Genomic DNA, 20,069 nt, shown 5'->3' on the forward strand with positions numbered 1-20,069 from the left:
AGGACGGCCCAAAGTCATGTGGGAGACCTGGAGGAAGCTCCTGGCAGTTGTGGCCACGTGGGGAGTGAACCAGCAGATGGAAGATCTTTCTGCATCTCCTTCTTTCTGTAAATCTGTCTTTCCAATAATAAGATAATAATAAATCTTAAAAAAAAAAAAAGAAAGGTTGTTCATAAACTCATGTTTGAGACCCGGATGAAGCTCCTGGTTTCTGGCTCAGTCCCAGGCATCGCAGCCATTCGGAGGTGTGACCAGCAGATGAGAGATCCCACCCTTTCTCCCTGTCACTCTTTTAAGTAAACAGATACAGTTAGTGATCTAGATTTATTTGAAAAACAGATTAGCGAGAGAGAGCACACCATCTTCTATTTGCTGGTTGGCCTCTTTCCCAGGCCAGGAGCTAGACTGGAAGTGGAACAGCTAAGACTTGAACCAGCACTCAAATGGGATGCTGGCACTGCAGACGGAGGCTTAACGGGCTGTGCCACAATGCTGGCTGACACCTCCAAGTGTTGAAGCAAATACCACCAGTAGCATACGCAGCCACAGACAACTTGTGGGTCTCTTTCACCTGAGCTACTCAGAGCAGTTCCTTGGATCGATGACCTATTAACAGACACATTGTGTCCCTATACAGAGGAAGTCATCTGTTTGGGAAAGACGCAGCAATATTGGTGTTGACCTCAGCTGAAGAGGTTAACAGTACCACGTGGGCCCTGGGAAAAACCCTTCAGGGTTTTTAGAAGCAACTTAATGGCTGTTTGTATGTTTGGTGGCAGATGTACTCTGTCACACCGGGGTGAATGACCTGGGCCAAGTGCTAAGGTTCATATTTGAGCAAGCCAGCTGGCTTGTTAAGGTGGATCTTGCTGGGTCTGGAGCAACGACCTTGTGGCTAAATCCTCAGTTTGCAAGCACTGGGCACCAATTCATGTTCTAGCTGTTCCACTTCCCATCCAGCTCCCTGCTTGTGGCCTGGGAAAGCAGTCGAGGACAGCCCAAAGCCTTGTGTGGAAGACCCAGAAGAAGCTTCTGGCTCCTGGCTTTGGATCAGCATAGCATCGGCCTTTGTAACTATCTGGGAAGTGAAGCAGGGGGTGGGAGTTCTCTCTCTCTCTCTCCCTGTCTCTCCTTCTCTTTGTAAATCTGCCTTTCATACACACACACACACACACACACACACACACACACACACACACATATTTAAAAAGATAGATCTTGCCTGCTTATGCAACTTGTACAACCTGTTGGGTTGAGGACCCTGGGGGTCACGGTGGAGTTTCATATCACAGGGTAGGCTCATTCCACTACTGGCAGTCCTGTTACTTAACTGCATGACTGATTGAAGGATAGATTTGGTCAAGCCTCTATTAGATTGATCAGAATGACAGACAAAATGACACATTCATGGGACAACTGCCAGAAGCCCAGATAGTGTAGAAATTAGGGGTGGGTGTTGTTGGGAGATGATTCTCCATGGGTCCGTGTGTGTGTGTGCCTGCGCACACGTGAGTCTTATGGGCCTTCATTCTGGACCGTCTTTTCAAGGAAGTTTGTGTAGTGAGTAGCCTTGGGAGAAAGATCCAAAACAAAGAGCATATGTTCTCGCAACCCTGGGAGATGGGACAATGCTTCCCTCTAGAGCCCACAGCAGGCATATACTGACCATTAGTATAAAAGAGGTGGATTTTCACGGGCTGGTGTGGTGGCATAGCAAGCTTAATCCTCTCCCTGCAGTGCTGGCATTTCACAGAGGTGCCAGTTTGTGTCCTGGCTCTGCTCCACTTCTGATTCAGCTCTCTGCTAATAGTTTGAGAGGGCAGAGGAGGGTGGACCCCTGTATCCATGTGGGAGACCTGCCTGGAAGAAGTTTCCTGGCTCCTGGCTTCAGATTGGCCCAGCTCTGGCCACTGTGATCATTTGGAGAGTGATCCAGCAGATGGAAGATCTCTCTGTGTCTCTTCTTTCCTCCCTTGATTGCACCCAGTTCCGTCCCCAGCCCCACATCACATGCAAACCAACAGGTAGTGCAGCCGAGCCCAATCCAGTGTACCACAGACCTGGCCCTTACATACCACCAGGCCCAGTTCCTGCACATGCCAGTATGTGCAGCAGACCAGTCTGGTCCATGCTGCATCCCAACTAGGCTCTTATATACACCCATGGGTGTCACAGCTTAGCTCATCCCAGCTCACCCCCCGATCCAGTCCACACATATGCTGGTGGGTGCTGTTGCTTTGTCCTGCCTAGTCTGCCCCCAGCCCTGGCTTTCGTACACTCCAACAGTAGCTACAGCTCAGCAGAGGAGTGCCCACTGTTTTCCCTACTAGACCCATTTCCAATCCTGGATCTTGCACTTTCCAGGGGTTACTGCAGTCCAGTCTGATGTGACTTGTACCCTGTGCTGGCATTGGGTAGCAGATGCTGCAGCAATGCCCGGCCAGTCGGCACTTATCCTGGCTCTTGTATGCGCCAGCAAATGCAATGGCCTGGCCTAGCCTAGCCCTCCCAAGTTCACATGTAGGCCAACAGTTGTTGTAACCCTGCCCCAGCTCTCACGCTCCCCCGTGGGAGCAGTGGCCCAGCAGGGGAATGCTTTCAGCACCCCCACCCCCACCACCAGGTTTACTTCCAGCCCTGGGCCTCGCATGTGCCAGTGGGTGCTATGACCCAATCTGCATCTCACTTCAGCAATTGCCAGCAGGTGCTACAACCTGACTCCACCCAGTCTTCCCCCTGTCCCAGCTCACGCTGGAGGGTGCTGCGGCCTAGCCCAGGCCAGCCAGCCCCCTGTCCCAACCTTAATGTGAACTGGTGGGTGTTACATCCCAGCCTGGCCTAATCTGCTGCCTATCCTCTCACACCTGCCAGCAGGAATTGCAGATTGGCCTAGGCCAGCCCACCCCTAGAGCTAGACCACATGTATGCTTATGGGTGCTTGTAGCCCAGCCTGGCCTGGACTGTCCCCAGCTTTGGTTCTTGCACTCAGCTGCTGGGGCTACATCTTAACAGGGGAGTTCCCTAAGCTCCCCTTTTAGAACAGCTTCCAGTCACGGACTCATGCACACCAGTGGGTGTTTGGCTCACCTCCAGTCCCAACATTCACCACTGGGCACTATGGCCTTGCTAGACCAGCTGTTGGCTCCCTGAAGCCCACTGTGCTGGCATCTGTGTGCTGGGCCAGAGGGTGAGGTGATTCCAAGGTCATACCCTGTAGACACCGGCCTGTGTAACCAGGACCTGCCATCAGCTCCCAAGGCAGTCCCTCACCGCGAATCCCTTCATCATCTCCTTCCGTCTCTGCCCCCCTGCTTGGGTGTGACCAGTGGAAACCATGGTCCTAGAAGTGGCTTCAGAGGCAGAGAATACCAAGGAGGAGTTTTCTGGCGCGCTTCTTGAGTCTGATCGAGCTTAAAAGCATTGGTGGCTTTGTTTGCAGGGGTGAAGGGGGCTGTGGCAGTCTACTGTATGGTGCAGCAGCAGAAATTAAATTATTTATTCAAGATTAATTTATTTATTTTATTTTATTGGAAAATCAGATTTACAGAGAGAAGGAAAGACAAAGATCTACTTGCTGCTTCACTCCCCAAGTAACCACACCGGCCAGATCTGAGCTGATCCAAAGCCAGGAGCCAGAAGCTTCTTCCAGGTCTCCTACACAGGTGCAGGATCCCAAGGCTTTGGGCCGTCCTCGACTGCTTTCCCAGGCCACAAGCAGGGAGCTGGATGGGAAGTGGGGTTGCCGGAATATGAATCAACTCCTATATGGGATCCCGGCACATTCCAGGTGAGGGTTTAGCCACTACGCTACCGTGCCAGGCCCCTTGAATAAGATGTTTAAAATTTACTTGAATCTATTGGAAAAGCATGGGGACACAGACAGATCTTTTAATAGCTAGCTCACACTCCAAATATCCAGTATAAGTCATCAGGGCTGGGCCCAGGCTGAAGCCCGGAGCCTGGGATGTCATCTGTACCTCTTGATGCAGGCAGCAGGGACCCAAGCAGGGTGCTCACTGGCATGATGCTGCATTGGAAGCAGTGCCAGGATGTGAACGCAGGCGCTTGCATACAGCGTGTGGGTGTCCCAAGCAGGAGCTGTACTGAATGCCCACTGGGCATTATTTCTTAATTTGAGGTGAAATTCGCATCACAGCAAATGAAACATGTTACGGTACGCAAATCAGGCAGTGGTATTTGGCATGTGGCAATGTGCTGCAACCATCCCCTCCTTTTAGCTTTGAAGGAAGCCTTGCACCTGCTAAGCAGTTCCCCTCCCTGTCTCCGTGGCTCTGCGCAAGCATTTTAAAACCAATCTGGATAGCCAGCATTCAGGCAGCAGCCAGTAGACAGGCAGGCAAGAGCAGAACCAGCTACTCCTTCAGGACGATGGGGCTGTAGTTAGGCTTGACAGCTTCGGCCAGTTCCCGAGCATACATCTCATACCTGCCGGTCATCTGAAAGAAAGCAAAGCGGGTGGATGTCAGAGGCTCCTCACTTCCTGGCCACCACCTCCTGCCACTGGGGGGCAGCCACGGGCCAGGAATGCGGCAAGGTAGACTTGGTGGAATCAGCTGTGTGACCTCTCCAGGCAGGGGGTGGTGGTGGTGGTGGTGGTGCTGTGGTGGCCAAGTTCACAGATAATCAGAGGGTTCACGCGCCTGTCGTGACTTCTGTGAATTGTCTAGAAGGTGTGGCCTGCCCTCAAGGCGGGAAGGAGGGGGAAAAGTAAGCACCACCACAGAGGAGCGGCTGACAGCCCCAGGGAAGGGACCAATCTGCTCCAAAACACCAGGATTTGAACCCGGGTCTCCTAGCTGAGACTGGAGGCCAGTCCACGCCTTGCGGCATCTCTCCCTGGACCCTGGCATGCTCTCCCGCTCTAATCCTTCCCAGATCCTCCTCACCCGTCCCAGGGAGGATGGGAAACACTGGTGATCATTCCCCATACCGCTGGTGAGGAACTGGCATGGTGATGTGACAGGTTAGGCTGGCACCTGCCAGTGCCAGGCATTCTGTGTGTGAGCCCTTGCTGCTCTGCTTCCCATCCAGCTCCCAGCTCATGTGCCAGAGAAGGTGGTGGAAGATGGTCCTGGTGCCCAGGCCCCCGCTGCGAACCCAGGAGCCGAGCTGGAGTTGCTGACTCCTGGATCTGGCCCGACCCCCAGTCAGTATAGCCATTCTAGCAGTGAACCAGCAAATGGATGCTCTCTCTTTGTCACCCCCTCTCTCACTTGTAACTCTGACTTTCAAATAAATATGTATATATATTACATTAAAAAGAGTTTTTTTTTTTTTTCATTGGAAAGGCAGATTTACAGAGAGAAGAGACAGAAAGATCTTCCATTCACTGGTTCACTCCCCCTGTGGCGACAACAGCTGAAGCAGAGTTGATCTAAAGCCAAGAGCCAGGAGCTTCCTCCAGGTCTCCCACACGGGTGCAGGGTCCCAAGGCTTTGGGCCATCCTCAACTGCTTTACCAGGCCACAGGTAGAGAGCTGGATGGGAAGTGGAGTAGCTGGGACATGAACTGGTGCCCATATGGGATCCTGGCCTATGCAAAGTGAGGATTTAGCCGAGTCACTGTATGGTCCCTCAAATATGTGTATATATATATATGTGTGTGTGTATAAATATGTATATAAACGAATATTTGGTGGTGTAACTCTTTGAACCACAGCATCAACCCCTTCTTATTGGTTTTCCATGAACTTTTTAGAGCATCCTCTGTCTGCTGGACACCAGTTCAAGACAATCCTGGGCCACACGCTCTTGGGTCCTGGCCATGGCTACACAGGTCCCACTGTAGGAAGCCAGGCCCCCTATACTCCCGGCATCAGAGGGCCAACCAGTTTCCAAGGCAGCAGGAGTCTCTCCCTTTCTAACCTACTGGCGCACTTCAGGTCTGGGAGCACTAGGCCAAGCCCAGTCCAAGTTCCATTTCTACAGCGTGACCCATTTCCCACTATTGTCGGGGCCCAGACGGTGGAGCCTGGCCGCGGGCAGAGCCAGACACGCGCCATTTATCTTGTGTTGAGTGCAAAGGTCTGGAAAGGAAAAAAGGATTAGAGAAGCCAAGCTACTCTATTCTCTGGACAAATGAAATTGAGATTAATTTGTGAGAAGGCGCCCAGAATCGAAATCAGATGAGAGGAGGATTTATCAAGGCTTGCCTGCCGGCTAGTCAGTACTGCTGACCCACCTGTCCTTGGCTGGCTGCCCAGCCTGGGAGAGGAAGGGGGGCCAGGCCCTCTGTGGGTGGGGGGTGGGAGTAGGGAAGGGCTCGGGGACCCACCTTGAAGTTCCAGATGTCATTCACCTGCCGGCAGAGGTTTAGGTCAAGCTCGGCAACCAGCAGCCCGTCCCGGTTCCGGGAGAGCCCAGGAGTCCGGCTGCTGTCAGGGCCTGCCACGTAGCTGGAGCCATAAAAGTGACCAAAATCCTTGTGCGCTGGAAGGGAGGAAGATGAAAAGCACATGTGAGCTGGCGTTGGTTGCAGTGTGGGCTCTGCAGATGTGGGACACCCCAGAGGGACACCCAGGAGGTGGCGTCCCTGCTCCCTGAAGTCTGACAAAGGGGTTGGGGGGTGCCCAAGAGCCTGTTTCAATGCCACAGGAAGCCGCTGCAAAGGCCACCTTCGTACCTCCTCTCCACCCCTGTTCCTGGAAGAATTTTTAAATGTCACCTGCTGCTTGGGGGAGAGGTGTTAGCTCTTCACGGTCAACACCAGCCAGCCTCCTACAAGGCCCCAAGGAGGCCTGACGGCTCAGGGGCTTCCTGTGTCAACCACTTCCTGTGCCAACTGGGTCCCCTCCCTCTCCCTTCACTTCTGGGCGGGGGGCTGTAAGCTCCCCCAACTCTTACCCTGAAGAGGTGTGGGCACAGGGGCGGGGGTAGGGGCAAGGTCCAGGATCCTCACTTTCCTGCACCTCTGTTTGCAGGAAGCTGGGGTGGCCTCCGGGGGGCCTGGAGGGGAGGAGTGCAGCCATGCTACCTTCCCCTGACTCTCCCCTTAGTCTGGGCAGTGTCTACTCAGCCCCTTTCAGCTTTTCCTTGCATCTTCCTTGTTGTAGATATCTCCCAGGCCTGGGAGGCAGAGGCGTGGGCTGGGATTCCCCACCTGAACTAAGGTGGTCAAAATGAGGTAGTGGACTCTAGAAATGCCAGGCCACTGGTGCCCATGGCACAGTGGGGGTGGGGACAGAGGAAAGGAGTGGGCAGGGTGGTCTGCCAGCTGGGTGAAGGTCCCACACAGCCTTTTTTAGAGGGCAGGGGGTTCCCATTACTTCCACACCCATCCGGGGTAAGGGTGGATCCTGATCTGTGTACTCTCAGATGTGGCAGTGGTAGGCACAGCTGGAGACTGTGCTGAGCCACACCCCAGCCAGGCCCTGCCTCCTCCTGGGTGCCAGGAGTGCAGATGTGGGTCTAGGGGGAACACACAGCTTGCCCATACGAAGCCCAGGGTGCAGGGGAGGGCGGGGCACTTCCAGAACTTACCCTTCTTTCCATCTCCAGAGGTGAACTCATTAGGGAAGTGCTCCTGCAAAGGTAGACGGAGGTCAGTGACCTGTAGGTGGCGCCACCACCATGTTCATGCCTCACCACACGGTCCAGGCCAGGATCCGTGAGCAGGCAAAGATACAGGGGCTGTGGATGGCATCTGAGGTTGGGCTTGCCTGGAACGCTAAAACCCCTAGCCCGGGAGCCGTGATGGTAGAAAGAGGCAGGCATCCACACAGAGTTTTCAACACTTTCCTCAAATCTCTAAGAGAGCACATCAGAAAGTGATGGGGGTACGCAGACTAATCCAAACACTGGGGTTTCTTGTTGGATAGAAATCAAATCCAGGAAGACCAGCTATTGCGGCATAGCAGCTTAAGCTGCTGCCTGCAAGTGGGTGCAGGACTGTGTCCCAGCTGCCCCACTTCCAACCCAGTTCCCTGCTGACGTGTCTGGGAAAGCAGTGGAAGACGGCCAGGTGCTTGGGATCCTGCACCCATATGGGAGACCTGGAAGAAGCTCCTGGCTCCTCCAGGCTGAAGCCTGGTCCAGTCCCTGCTGTTGCAGCCATTTGAGGGAGTGAGCCAGTTGGATGGAAGACCTGTCTGTCTGGAATTCTGTCTTCCAAACAAATACATCTCTAAGGAGAAGAAGCAAAGCAGACCGACTTTACGTGGAACCCTTGGTTATCTTGGACCGGTCTGAATGCTCTCCTTTGTGCGGACATGGGACTTGCTGGATGACAGAAAAGCAAGAAGGTTACAGATGTCCAAGTGCAGAGTGTTTGATGGACAGAATAGTTCAGGGCATGGGGGTCAGATCAACGGGGCCAAGATAAGAAACTGGATATTTGCAGGAGACAGTTCAGCAACGATCCCTTCAGGATGATTTAAAGATGAAATTGGGGGCCCGGCGGCGTGGCCTAGTGGCTAAAGTCCTCGCCTTGAACGCCCCGGGATCCCATATCGGCGCCGGTTCTAATCCCGGCAGCTCCACTTCCCATCCAGCTCCCTGCTTGTGGCCTGGAAAAGCGGTCGAGGACGGCCCGATGCATTGGGACCCTGCACCCGCGTGGGAGACCTGGAGGAAGAGGTTCCTGGTTCCCGGCATCGGATCGGCTCACACCGGCCCGTTGCGGCTCACTTGGGGAGTGAAACATCGGAAGGAAGATCTTCCTCTCTGTCTCTCCTCCTCTCTGTATATCTGACTTTGTAATAAACTGAATAAATCTTTAAAAAAAAAAAGATGAAATTGGAATGAGAGAGGGGAGGGTACGGTAGCACTGTCAAATGAGGGTCGATCAAGTCAGCTTCCTCCCCTCTCCCCACCTGGGTTCTCTGGGCTTGAGGCAGGCATGGGAGCAGTGAGCAGAAGAGGAGGCGTGCCAATCCTACAGCCAGGGCCAAGGGAGACTGACCTCGCCCACGCGGTTGATGGCACATGTGAAGCAGTGGTTGGCGATGGCTGCGTTTCTGGCTTCGATCGGCCACAGCGACTCACTGTAAGAGAGGCATGGGAGGAAGTAGGTTGGTGGCATGCCACGGGAGTCTGGGTCCCAAGCTGGGGCTCCATGGCTGGCCTACCTGGGCTAAGGGGACGGGTACAGCCATGGGAGAATCGCTGTGCTGGTGGCCCTGGCTGAAGCCCCAGCAGTCTCCCGGCGAGGGGGTTGCTATGGGGTAGAAGCCATGTGGTTGTGGATTATTGGAGGAGGCAGGCAGATGGCCTCGGATCCTGTTTGTGCCTCAGTTTCCTTTGGTGAGACTTACGCAAGACAGGGACGGAAGACTGGGAGGGGCTTTACTACTGGCATTTTATGAGTTTTTTGGGGGGTCCAAAACAGCCACTTTCTCACCTTGTTCCCTCTCCCTCCTTCCTGGAACCCCCCTGCAGGGTGGGGCAGGGCCAAGTCTCACTCTGCACCACTGTGGAAGGAATCTGCCAGCTCACATGGCTTGTGGAGGCCTGTGAGGGCCAAATCTGGGCTTCCATGCCCTGCCGGGTGTCTCCTGATACTGCCTTAGGACATAGCAGCCAAAGACAGGGAGCAGAGTTCAGGCTAAGCAAACACAATTTACTGGAGCTGGCACGGTGGTGGCACAGTATACAATCCTCCACCTGTGATACTGGCACCCCTTATGGGTGCCAGCTGGTGTTCCAGTTGCTCCACTTTCCATCTAGCTCCATGTTAATGTGCTTGGGAAAGCAGTAGAGGAAGACCCAAAGCCTTGCGACCCTGAACCCACATGGGAGACCTGCAAGAAGCTCCTGGCTTTAGATCGACTCAGCTCTGGCCGTTGCGGCCATTTTGGGGAGTGAACCCAAGGAAATGTCTGTTTCTCCTTCTCTCTGTAAATCTACCTTTCAAATAAAAACAAATAAATCTGAGGGAAAAAAAAGAAAACCAGAATACATAAAAATAAATAAATAAAGGTAGGTCGCAAGGCAAGGAATGATTCTGCAGCGAGGTCCTTTAAGTTGAGCTGTAACACCGGGACTTCTCACTCCCTTTTTTGGAATTCTGCATCCCAGGAGGCATTTGCTGATTCCCTAACTGGCCAGGGTGAGAGGGCTGCCCAGGGAGGAGGCGCCCCCTAGCCAGGCTCGGCTGAGCTGTGAGCCTTCCAAAGCATGGTGGTAGTGATTGGTGGGGCCAACCCTGTCCCTGTGACGCATGGAAGGCAGCGGGGGGGCCCCTCTGGTCACTGAGGCGCTCTTTGAACCACATGGTCAGCATCTGTGCTGACAGGTGTAACGCCCGCTCGGAGGCAGATGAGCATCTGGGAGCTAAACACCCTGGAATCTTCCCTTTTCTGCAGTGTGCACCTGGCTTCCACTGGGGTGTGGGTGGAGGGGGTGGGTGCCTGTCACCAAGCCCGATTCTCAGCAGGATTCACACGTGGGTTTTCTCTGGGGTTGGGGGGGGAGAGAAAAAAAAGAAAAAGAAAAATCGCACGCTTGATAGCATGGAGGAAGGGGAGGCTGCATTTGGCTGTTTTTCCGCCCCTCCCGGCTGCTCAACCAAGCTGAACAAAACTTTGAAGATTTTCACAGAAACACACCTCCTAAGTGACATTTTTTTGTTTTGTTTTGTTTTCCCTAGGAATTCAATAGACGCTTGCGGGGCCGATGCTGTGAAACAACATCACTCCTGCGACACTCCCACGAGGAGTGTCAAACCCTCGACCTGGTGACAAGATTGATGGCATCGCATCAGTGCTATCGCTGGGCAGCAGGGAGAAAGGAGGGGGAGATTAGTGAGAGCCTGGCCAGTGTGCGCAGGAACGGCGGAGCATCCGATAGGAGAATGGGACGTTTGCCATATTCCCAGTGAAGTGTATACAAACTCCTAAAAATAATTGTGGGAAGTCAAAAAGACAGCTGGGGCGGGAGGGGGGGCTGGGGGATGGGGAGGACTGGGACAGTCATTTCCAGATCAGTGAACACAGGAGGCAGGAATTGTTTGGGCCGCATGGGACACGTCCTGAGGTTGTGGCAATGACTCAATTAATCAAACAACACTGTGATTCCCTTGTGTGTTGGGGAATACAGGGCCCGGCAGTCTGCCTACCTCTGCGCACACACACAGAAGCATGTCTGGCCCGCTGATGCAGAGGGGTTGAGGATGCCAGAGGAGGGGCTGGATGGTTGTGAAAGCTGTGATGGGAGGCTGGTGTCTGGCTCCTGGGAGTCGGCTCAGCTCCGTACTGACAAATACTATGAATTGTGCAAACCGTTGTGTCCTGGCAAGGCTGTTAGAACGCTGCTGGGGAGCCCACTCCCCATATCAAGTGCTTGGGGTTTGAATCCCAGCTCAATTTCCAAGTCTTGATAAGTAGTAGAGGATGGCTTCCGGGCTTTGGGTCCCTTCCACCCAGGTGAGTATGCCACGATTGAGTTCTGATGCTCCTGGCTTCAGCTCGGGGCCCAACCATGGCTGTTGGGGGCATGTGGAGAGTGAACCAATTTCTTTCTCTCTCCCTTACCCTTCAAACAAAATGAATATTTTTGAAAAATTGTAAAAAGAGACTCTCTTATTCTTGTAAGAATATCAGAAAACCACCCAGAAGCCTAGCATCCTTGTGAACCACCCGCTGTCATTCTCCCACACTCCCTGGTCTGATCTTTGTTAGAAAAGGGGCTGGGGACAGAAAAATCCCATTGAGTTTTTCATCTTTCTGGATGCATTTTCTCGGGGCTCTAGGCTCCTGTTGTGATGGCTAATGACTCTTTAGTGGCAATAATCCCCTGGGACAGGTGGGCTGATTTATTTAATTCATTTATTTGGAAAGGCAGATTTACAGAAAGGAGAGATGAGAGAAAGATCTTCAATCTTCTGGTTCACTCAAGTGACCACAACGCCAGAGCTGAGCAGATCTGAAGCCAGGAGCTTCTTGCAGGTCCCCCACGCAGGTGCAGGGTCCCAGGGCTTTTGGTCATCTTCTACTGCTTTCCCAGGCCACAAGTAGGGAGTTGGACGGGAAATGGAGCAGCAGGGACGCAAACCAGTGCCCATACAGGATCTCGGCAGATGCAAGGCGAGGATTTAGCCACTAGGCTGTCACGCTGGGCCCCGAGATTTCTTTAACTCTGGCATTTCTCTCTGGCTCCCAGCCCTTCTGTTACAAACAAAGCTGGCTGAAAAACACCCTAACAAGCATGGCTTTGCCCTCCCTGCTCAGGTCCCCCTCCAGTCCCCCTCCCACCCCAATATGGGCCACTGTTTGGGGACTATCAGTCTGTGGTCAAAAGGCATGCACCTTTAGGAGCTCATGAGAAATAGTTTGTAAGCCAAGGCTTGGGTGGGTCCAGGCTGAGACAGGAAATTCGTGTCACCTCTGTAATCAGCCTGACAGGCTGCTGCAGACACAAGGTTGCCTAGCCCTGGCTGTTACTGGCATTTGGGGGAGTGAGCCGGAAGATGGGAGCATGCTCCATCACTTTGCCTTTCCAATAAGTGAATAAATCAATAGTTCAAAAAAGATATGCCTGGGGTCTGACATGCAGGTTAAGCTACCACCTGCACTACTGATATCCCACATGGGTGCATGTTTGAGTCCCTGGCTGCTCCATTCCCAGTCCAGCTCCCTGCTTATGAGGGAAAGCAGCAAAGCATTGCTCAAGTGCTTGGGCCCCTGCACCTACTGGGATACCCAGAAGAACTTTCTGGCTCCTGGCTTTGGTCTGGCCCAGCCCTGGTCATGGTAGCAATGAGGGAATGGAAGAGACTCTGTCTTTCCCTTTGGCTAAATCAGCCTTTCAAACAAAAATAAGTCCATATTTATTAAAAAAATGATATGCATGGATTTTAAAAATGTTTACACCAAAAGAGAGTATTTTAATTCCCCCTTTCCAGGAACCATTTTGAATTTGAAAACTAGATACAGGGGTCTCCCATCCTCTGGCTTACTCCCCACAAATGCCCACAACAGGCAAAGCCAGGAGCTGGGAATTCAATCTGGGTCTGCCATACAGGTGACAGAGCCCCAATTCCTTGAACCAACATCACCTGCCAGGTCCAGGGTATGAATTAACAGAAATCTGGAATCTGCAGTGAAGCTGAGATTCAAACCCAGGCACTCTAGGCAGCATGGGTTTGGGCTACCTAAGTAACAGCTTAACTGTGGACAGACCAGACACCTGCCCCTCCCAAGAACCTTCTGAAGGCCCCTTGTAAAGGTCATATGTCTGACATTTAGAAGCATTCGTTTTACGAGAGGTGTGTGGGTGGACAGAGAACTCAAGGCTGCCCATTCTGGATACCTCCTCCACGTAGGGACCAGGGCAGTCCTACGCCTGGCCTGCTGGGACCCTCCCAGGTACAGCCAGGATCAGAGAGTGAAAGTCAGCACTTAACTTCCTGCTTTGGAGGAAGTGAACTGGGGAGGAGAATATTTGCATATAAATTCATAGGGCTCAGTTACCGCTCATGACGCAAAACAGGAAACTACCCAACGGGGGGAGGGGGGAGAGAAAGAGGCAGAAGCATGGTCGAATTGGTTGGGGTACAGGCCCTTGGGGTCTTATCCAGGAATTGCAAGGATCCCCAGCCCCCACCACTGCCCGAGCCCTGCCTGGCCCAGAGCAATCTGTTGAGAGATGAGGCTGACACTGAAACTCCTACCATTATGAGTTAAAAAAAAAAAATGCTGGGGCCAGCACCATGCTATGCCACTTGTGTTATGCCAGCATCCCATATGGGTGCCGGTTCATGTCCTAGCTGCTCTACTTCCAATCCAGTTCACTGCTAGTGGCTCAGGAAAGCAGTAGAAGATGGCCTAAGGACTTGGACCCCTATATCTACATGGGAGACCCGGAAAAAGATCCTTGGTGCTGGCTGTTGGCTTTGGATTAGCTCTGTTTTTGCCACTGTGGTCATCTAGGGAGTGACCCAGCAAACAGAAAATCTGACCTCTTTTTGCAAACCTGTCTTTCAAATACAAATAAAGTCAATCTTATAGTAAAAGAGGGAAGACTTTGAAAGAATTTTAAAAAGATGCTACAGCCAGTGCTCATCTGTCTGTTCTACTTCTGATCCAGCCCCTAACACACACACACAAACACACACACACACACCCCACCACCACTACCACCACCCACCATTATCCCCCCATCTGAGATGGAGCTTTTTGAATCCTGAGCAGTAAAACGAAGGACAGGGCAGGGCAAGGCAGGGCGGAAGGAAAGGCACTTTTCTCAGCTCAAATGGATGGTGTTCAGGGAAGCAGCTCTTGCAAGGCAGCAGCGGGAAGACTGGGGACTGTAATTCTTTTCACCAGGAAGCTGGCTAAATGGACAACATACAACCCCAGGGCTCACATCCATTAAACAACGTCCCAAACCTGTCTGTTCCAAACCTGTCTGCTACAGTCTACTCAGCCCACTTGGGAGCTCCCCAGCCTGGCCTTGGGCCCCGGAGGTGGCCCCAGGACACACCCTCCCCAGCTTCTGCCCACCGGGTGACCTGAGCGCCCCAATAGTGGCCGACGGGTTGAAGATGATCTCGGCCCCGTTGAGGCTGTACATGAGCCAGTTGAGGGGGTGGTGGCGTCCGTAGCAGATGTTCACAGCAATCTTCCCCCACTGTGTCTGGAACACGGGGTGGCCCAGATTCCCCTCCATGTAGTAGGTTGACTGGAAAACAGAAAGCCACTACTGTTGGTCTCTTGGAGCTGTCAAATGTCCTCTCCCTTAGACTCGGTGGACAAAAATGAAATGGCGCCAGTCGTGGAAAAGGCAACACTCTTGGGGTATGCGACCTTAGGGCCCAGCATTTCAATATGGGAGGGAAAAGACACAAAAAGTCAGTCAGCCTTAAGGGGAAATCTCTCTGCAGCCTTCATGCACAGTGTCTTGTGATAAGCTGAAAATTCCCAAAGCAAGTTTCTATAATGTTTCAAGGATAAAAGGACAGTGAGGTTTTAAGCATGGGACAACTGAAGGCAGAGGTCTGCCCAACATCCTTCCACCACAGGTCCTACACCAGAGGGTAGGTCCAGGCGACCAGGGGAGGCATCCAGAGTGCCCTCCACCTGCTCAGAAAAGCAAACTACCACAGGAATGGACACCCAACTAAGTCCTGAACTGAGGGCAGTAGGCACAACCTGAAAATGCTCTTTTTCTTTCTTTACACAATGCCCTGGGCAGCCTAGATTTCTCTTGATTTAGGATTTTTCTCTCTCTCTCTCTCTGTGTACACTGTGTGGTCCTGGAGCACAGTGAGTAAAACTGCTGCCGGCAATGCCAGAACCCTGTACGGATGCCAGTTCGAGTCTCAGCTGCTCCACTTCTGATCCAGCTCCCTGCTAATGCGCCTAGGAAAGCAGCAGAGGATGGCCCACGTCCTTGGGCCCCTGCCACCCACATCAGAGGCCCAAATGAAGCTCCTGGATTCTGGTTCTGGATGGGCCCAGCTCCGGCTATTGCAGCCATTTGGGGAGAGTGAGCCAGCACATGGAAGATCTTTCTCCCTCTCTCTGTAATTCTTTAATTCTTTAATTCTTTCTTTCTTTCTTCCTTCCTTCCTTCCTTCCTTCCTTCCTTCCTTCCTTCCTTCCTTCCTTCCTTCCTTTCTAGATACATTTATTTTTATTGGAAAGGCAGATATACAGAGAGGAGGAGAGATAGAGAGGAAGATCTTCCGTCCGATGATTCACTCCCTAAGCAGCCACAACAGCCAGTGCTGCACCGATCCAAAGCCAGGAGCCAAGAACTAATTCCAGGTCTCCCATGCGGGTGCAGGGTCCCAAGGCTTTGGGCCGTCCTCGACTGCTTTTCCAGGCCACAAGCAGGGAGTTGGATGGGAATTGGAGCTGCTGGGATTAGAACCGGAGCCATATGGGATCCCAGTGCATTCAAGGCAAGGACTTTAGCTGCCTTGAATCGGGCCCTGTAATCATTTCTAATTAATAGATATTTATCTAGTTTATCTGTCTGTCTATGTATCTATATATCTAATCTATCTAAAAACAAGGACTGCCCAGTGTAAGCAGATGGGCAGTTGGGACCCATCCTCCCCCTGTGTGGGGGAGAGGCAGACCCTGGGAAATCAAATCCTCAGGGACAGTCCTGAGGGAGGTTAGAGGGCAAGTTGGAGACCCAGTCAGATCTGCTACCAGGGGCCTTTTAAAGCTTCCTTCCACCCACTTTAAAATCGGCGGCCAGGGCCAAGCAATCCCTGGGCAGAGTCGGGGGTGGGTAGGAGGAATGGTAGTACATGTAGTGGACACTGCAGCAGATACTGCTGTGCTGAGTCCAGCCTGGTGCTGTCCACAGGGAGTTAAATACTATTGGCCAGGTAAACAGGCTGGGGGCTCGCCCGCCAGTCTACCCGCCTCCAGCTGTCACTAAGCAGCACTGGGCTTGGCTTTGTCCTGGAGGAGCCCTGATGGGCGTTTGCAGCCGGTTTCTCACACACCCGAAGAGCCTGGGAGTGGCTGGGACCCGTGAGCAGGGAGGGAAGGAGGCCACAGGAAGAGGGACGTCATGGACAATGGTGCTTATAGAAAATCAAGTTCAGGTTCAAAATCTTAGACACTGGGTAGAGCTTGTGGCTCTCCTCCAAAGGGCACCCGTGGAGGGCCAGGACCCATCCATCCTAACAGCCTCCCTGACTTCTGCCCTGATCCTAGGCCTGAGACCCCCGAGTGCAGACACACACACACACACACACACACACACACACACACACCGGCAACCCCCTAAAACAAGGGCTGAACTGCCAGGCTGGGTGCTCAGAGCCAGAACACGGCTTGGGAACCATTGTACTTTAAAGCACGGTTAGTTTTGGCTTTCGTTAGGACGCCCCTCACTTTGAAAAAGAATGTCAAATTACCCTGATCCCATCACTAGACATCTTAGACATGTAGGAAGGCACTGAACAAAGTTCATAGAGAAATGACAAGATACATTTTTGGTGCAAAAATGTTTAAAATCCATTCTTCACAATATACATTTTACATGAACTTGAAAAAACTATCTGAAAGGCAGAGTGAAAGAGAGAGAGATTGAGAGAGAGAGAGAGACAGAGAGACAGAGAGTTTTTCATCTCCTAGTTCACTCATCAAATCAGATCAGCCATGGCTTTGCCAGGCTGAAACCAGGAGCCAGAAATGCCATCTGGTCTCCCACATGGACGACAGGGACTCAAGCACCTGGGCTTTCCTTTTCTGTTTTCCCAGGCACATTAGCAGGGAACTGCAAGGGAAGCCAAGGAGCTGCACACAGGATACAGGCATTCTAGGCAGAGACTTAATGAGCTGTGCTACAACGCCTGGTTTGTGAAGATCCTGGTAGGCACGGCTTTCAAGGGTCTTTGACCCAAAATAACTTGTTCCTACCATTTGCCATCAACTTTCTGCAGTATCCTTATGTTGAAATAACATCCTGTTCTCCATAAATATGTACGATGATTTTGTATCAGCTAAAACAGATTTATTTTTAAAAAAGGAAAAATGTCAGGAAGTCAGGTTTTGTTTGAAAATACATAAATATGCACTGAGCTAAAGGTGTCTGGGGGACTTACCTGACAGCCCTGCCTACCCTGGTGAGGCAAGGTGACATGAAGGGTCCCACAAGGCTCTGACATCATGTGATATGAAGCATGATCTTACACAGCATTCCTTATCCACAACCCCTATCCCTGAACCCACAGGCCTCCAGGTATCTGTGCATGAAAGGGGCATCGAAATGCCAGCACTGTGATGTGGCATGCTAAACTTCTGCCTGCATTGCCAGAATCCCACATGAGCACCATCTCAAGTCCTGGTTGCTCCATTTCCGATCTAGCTCCCTGCCTATAGCCTGGGAAAGCAGTGGTGGGCGGTCCAAGTGCTTGGGACCCTGCACCCATATGGGAGACCCAGAAGAGGCTGCTAGTTTCTGGCTACAGATCAGCTCAGCTCTGGCCATTGTGGCAATTTAAGGAGTGAACCAGCAGATGGAAGCTCCTTTTCTGTCTCTTTCTCTTTCCGCACCTCCAGCACACACACACTCCCTCCCTCTCTTTCCCTCTCGTTCAACTTAAAAAAAAAAAAAAAGAGGAGAGGGGTGCGGGGGTGAGCTGCCACCTGTCCCCTGGGCGAGCCTACCTCATTGAAATCACCCACTCTGGGGATATGGTTCTTCCTGGTCTTGCCCAGGACGGCTCCTGAATTGGAGATCACCACAGCCGTGTTCCACAAGACGTCTCCATGATTTCGGTCCCGCTCTAAGATGGGTGATACCACCACCATCTCATGCTTCTTGGCCAGCTGGGAAAAAAAAAAAGTGCCTCCATTTCTATTCCATAGTCACAGGTTTTTTTTGTTTGTTTGTTTTTAATTGGAGAAGGACTTAATGATGCTACTAAATAATTCGGCCTGGTTCCGAGCGGTCACCTGCAGTAACTGTTGTCTGGAATACACTTGGTCAAGAGAGAATAATTACTTCTCTGGGCACTGCTGACAGGAACATCAATTAGCGTAGCCACCAAGGAAAACTATGCAGAGCTCCCTCAAGAAACTTCGAGACAATATTAACATACAACCCAGCAACCCCACTTGTGGGTATGCATGTAAAAGAACTGAAAGCAAAGTCTCAAAGAGGTATGTGAAAATCCATGTTCACAGAACAACATTTGTAAATTTACAATTCATAAAAGCAGTTCAAGTGGCCAACACACGGATGCATGGGCCCAATGTGGACTAATCAATCATACATTAGATTGGTATTCTACTTTAAAAAGGAGGGGCCAGCATTGTGTCGGCATAGTGGGTCAAGCCGATGTGTGTAACGCAGATGCTCCACTTTCAATCCAATCCCTGTTAAAGCGCTAGGAAGAGCAGTGGGAGATGTCCCAAGCGGAAGACCTGGTTCCAGCTTGGTACAGCCTTGACAGTTGCAGCCACCTGGGGGGAAGAATCAACAGATGGAAGATCTCTCGGTCTCTCCCTCTAACTTTTTCAAATAAACAAACATATGTATATATATTAATGGAAGGATATTTTGGTACTCTACATGACAGATCCACCTTAGGAATATTAAAAAAGACAGCCCAAATAAGACAAATATTGTACAATTCTACTTATCTAATGGACCTCAAACAATCAAACGCACAGAAGCAGAAAAGGTGGCAGTTGCCAGGGGCTAGGGGCAGGGAGGAACAAGGAGGGAGCTCTTGTTGAACGAGTCCAGAGCCTCAGGTTTGCAGAGCTTCGGGCTTTGGAAATCTGATGCCCAGTAATATGACTACACCCCACTAAACTAACAATACATTAAAATAGATGACAAGGCAAATTTTCTAAAGATTTTTGAATTTTTTAATTTGAGAGGTAGAGAGAAAATTTCCATTCACTGGTTCATTCTCCAAATGTCTATGACAGTCCAGGGCTGGATCAAGCTTGGGCTAACAGCAGAAAATTCAATCTGTACAAAACTCAGTCTGTACTTGAGCCATCCCAACAGTTGAGTCATCCACGTTTTTTTGTTATTGTTGTTGTTGTTGTTGTTTTAAGGTAGATTTTACACAGAGAGAAGGTCTTCCATCCACTAATTTACTCCCCAGGTGACTGTAGCAATTGGAACTGATCTGATCTGAGGCTGGGAGCCAGGAGCTTCTTCTGGGTCTCCTAGATGGTAGCAGGGGTCCAAGGACCTGAGCCATCCTCTGAAGCTTTCCCAGGCCATCAGCAGAGAGCCAGATTGGAAGTGGAGCAGCCAGGACACGAATCAGCACCTATAAAGAATGCTGGTGCCACAGGATGGAGGTGCCACTATGCCAGCCCCAGGTCATCCAAGTGGCCATCCAAGGCACCTGAACACCTGAGCAGGAAACCAAAATTAGAAGCCAGAGCCAGAACTTAAATCTGAACACTCTGACATGAGATACAGGCTTCCCAAGTAGGCATCTTTTTTTTTTTTAAAGATTTATTTATTTTTATTACAAAGTCAGATATACAGAGCGGAGGAGAGACAGAGAGGAAGACCTTCCGTCTGATGATTCACTCCCCAAGTGAGTGCAACGGCCGGTTATATGCCGATCTGGAGCCAGGAGCCAGGAACCTCTTCCAGGTCTCCCACACGGGTGC

General features: G+C 51.6%; 1 protein-coding gene across 1 annotated transcript in view; it reads right to left on the minus strand.

Moving 5' to 3' along the window:
- Positions 1-3,865: 3,865 nt before the first annotated feature.
- UPB1 (beta-ureidopropionase 1) overlaps positions 3,866-20,069 on the minus strand; it is a 39,231-nt gene continuing 23,027 nt past the window's right edge. Inside the window, exons 5-10 of the mRNA XM_058656497.1 lie at positions 18,093-18,254; positions 14,468-14,637; positions 8,921-9,002; positions 7,501-7,543; positions 6,296-6,450; positions 3,866-4,457 (exon numbers count right to left, since the gene is read on the minus strand). Coding sequence (XP_058512480.1) covers positions 4,374-4,457; positions 6,296-6,450; positions 7,501-7,543; positions 8,921-9,002; positions 14,468-14,637; positions 18,093-18,254 — 696 coding nt within the window. The 3' untranslated portion in view covers positions 3,866-4,373. The remainder of the gene's footprint in view (positions 4,458-6,295; positions 6,451-7,500; positions 7,544-8,920; positions 9,003-14,467; positions 14,638-18,092; positions 18,255-20,069) is intronic.

This window comes from Ochotona princeps, chromosome 29 (assembly GCF_030435755.1).
Source record: "Ochotona princeps isolate mOchPri1 chromosome 29, mOchPri1.hap1, whole genome shotgun sequence".
Classification (NCBI taxonomy): domain Eukaryota; kingdom Metazoa; phylum Chordata; class Mammalia; order Lagomorpha; family Ochotonidae; genus Ochotona; species Ochotona princeps.